Below are 1,886 nucleotides of genomic sequence, written 5' to 3' on the forward strand. Positions count from 1 at the left end.
GGCTTCACAGTAGTGAATACAGCAGTATTTTTTTTTTAATGTTGTGTTCTGTCAATTTTGTACGACTTGTTTCTTTAAAAACTTCTGAAACACAAAGGCCACTGACCTGAGTTTGCTTATCAGCGGTGAGGTCTGGAAGTGTAGAGGAAGGTACTGCTCCTCATCGTTGTCCTTCTTCCACATGCCTAATCAACAACAACTCTTTCTGGTCAGACCTAGGAATCCAGTAGGTTAATGTGCAAAGTTCTTTGCTGGCGTGCCTCCCCAGGAGTTGCTATATCATACGTGGTGGGACCCTTTTTCTGTTTTATCATATAAGGCCCTTGCCACTTAGAACTTTTCTATCTTGTGTGGGGAGCATTACCAATACTTTGTCCCAGGGAAAAACTCCCTGGCAGATTTGTCATACCAAGTTTTTTGGTTCAGTTGGGCTTACATCATATTCTGCTGAGCCAGTACGGCCATTTACCCCAGTTTCTCCCTCATGTGTACAACATAGGCAACCACGCTCTGTGGCTCAGCCATTTTGTGACTTCTTCCCCAGTGAGGTTTTAGCAAAGTGACTGGCCCGCTTACCTCATGTCCATACAATAATTCAAAAGGAGAGAAACCTGTTGATGCCTGAGGGACCTATCTGTAAGCAAAAAGCAAATAAGGTAACCATTGGTCCCAATCGGATCCTGTATCATTTATGAACTTAGTGAGCGACACAGAAATGTCTTCATCAACAGTAGAGTCTGGATTTTTGGACCAGTCTCTCAGTGAATGGGTAACTCAAAACAGTGAAACTCAGATACTCATATCAACTAGCACTGGGTCATTTAAAGGCATATATGACACATTAGCTATTGTGTCAGAATCAGCAGAACTCTCTGAAGTGTCTACCCAACAAGAAGACTCTGAATTTCAGGACACATTGATGGAGGAAGTAGCCGAGACGGGGCAATCGTATCTGAAAGAGGAGGAATCGATCGCCGAGACAGGATTTCACCCTGATTCAGGAGTCCTGTCACCAGAGCCCAGACATCTGACTCAGGAATCAAAAAAATCCCCCGAACAAAAGGTTGAATCTGTGGAGACTGAAACTGGATCACAGAAAGAGATCGATGCTGAGGTGTCCGACTGGAAAGACGCCGAAGAAGCAGACGCTAAGTCCCTGACAGAAATGAGTCCTTCATTCAAGGTCGAGGAAACAAAAGCTGAAGATGAGCCTCTTGAGATGACTGTGTCTGACTCTCCTGATGAAATCAAACGCACAGAATCAGGAGGATCTAGATTTGGCGCAGAGGCGTTGTTCGAGGATGAAATAGTTTGCACAGAATTTGGTTCACAAGGCAACACCTGCCCTGAATCCGAGAGGAAGTCGCCCTCACTGGACAAACCACAGCTCTGGTGGTCCGAAGATGTTGGAGAATCTTTACTTGGGCTGAACAGAACTGATGTGGCAGGACAGCCAACGACAAAGTCTGAAGATCAGGAGGTGGACAGATCTGCTCTTGATTTTACCGCGCAAAGGTCCAGAATTTCTGTTAAAAACCCTTGTGTCAGGCCACCCAAAGATCCCCGCTCCCTTCTTCATATCCCCTCATTGGATCCCACCACTGCCACCATATGTGAATGACCAGGGTACACATAGAACTGGGAGAGCAGGTAAAGGTGGAAAAAATATGTATTTTATTCACCCAAAAATATATACAAAGTTTTAAGATGGGGAATAAAATCAGGACAAAGTGCAAAATGAGAATAAATAAATTCCACATAATTGCGCCATAGTCGACAAAAGTATTTAGCTAGAACTTAAATTACGACATGGTGAGGGCTCTATGGGTCAAGCGCCACTCCCGATCCATCTTCACAATGTAGGATATATAAGGGGTGGGTAAGTC

General features: G+C 44.5%; 1 protein-coding gene across 1 annotated transcript; it reads left to right on the forward strand.

Annotated features, from left to right (window-relative positions):
• Positions 1 to 696: 696 nt before the first annotated feature.
• Positions 697 to 1,599, forward strand: LOC117728136. Its single transcript, XM_034528892.1, has 2 exons — positions 697 to 1,464; positions 1,515 to 1,599. Exons 1-2 carry the CDS (start codon positions 716 to 718, stop codon positions 1,531 to 1,533), a joined length of 768 nt encoding a protein of 255 aa, XP_034384783.1. The 5' UTR covers positions 697 to 715; the 3' UTR covers positions 1,534 to 1,599.
• The last annotated feature ends 287 nt before the right edge of the window (positions 1,600 to 1,886 follow it).

This window comes from Cyclopterus lumpus, chromosome 25 (assembly GCF_009769545.1).
Source record: "Cyclopterus lumpus isolate fCycLum1 chromosome 25, fCycLum1.pri, whole genome shotgun sequence".
In the NCBI taxonomy this organism is placed as follows: Eukaryota; Metazoa; Chordata; class Actinopteri; order Perciformes; family Cyclopteridae; genus Cyclopterus; species Cyclopterus lumpus.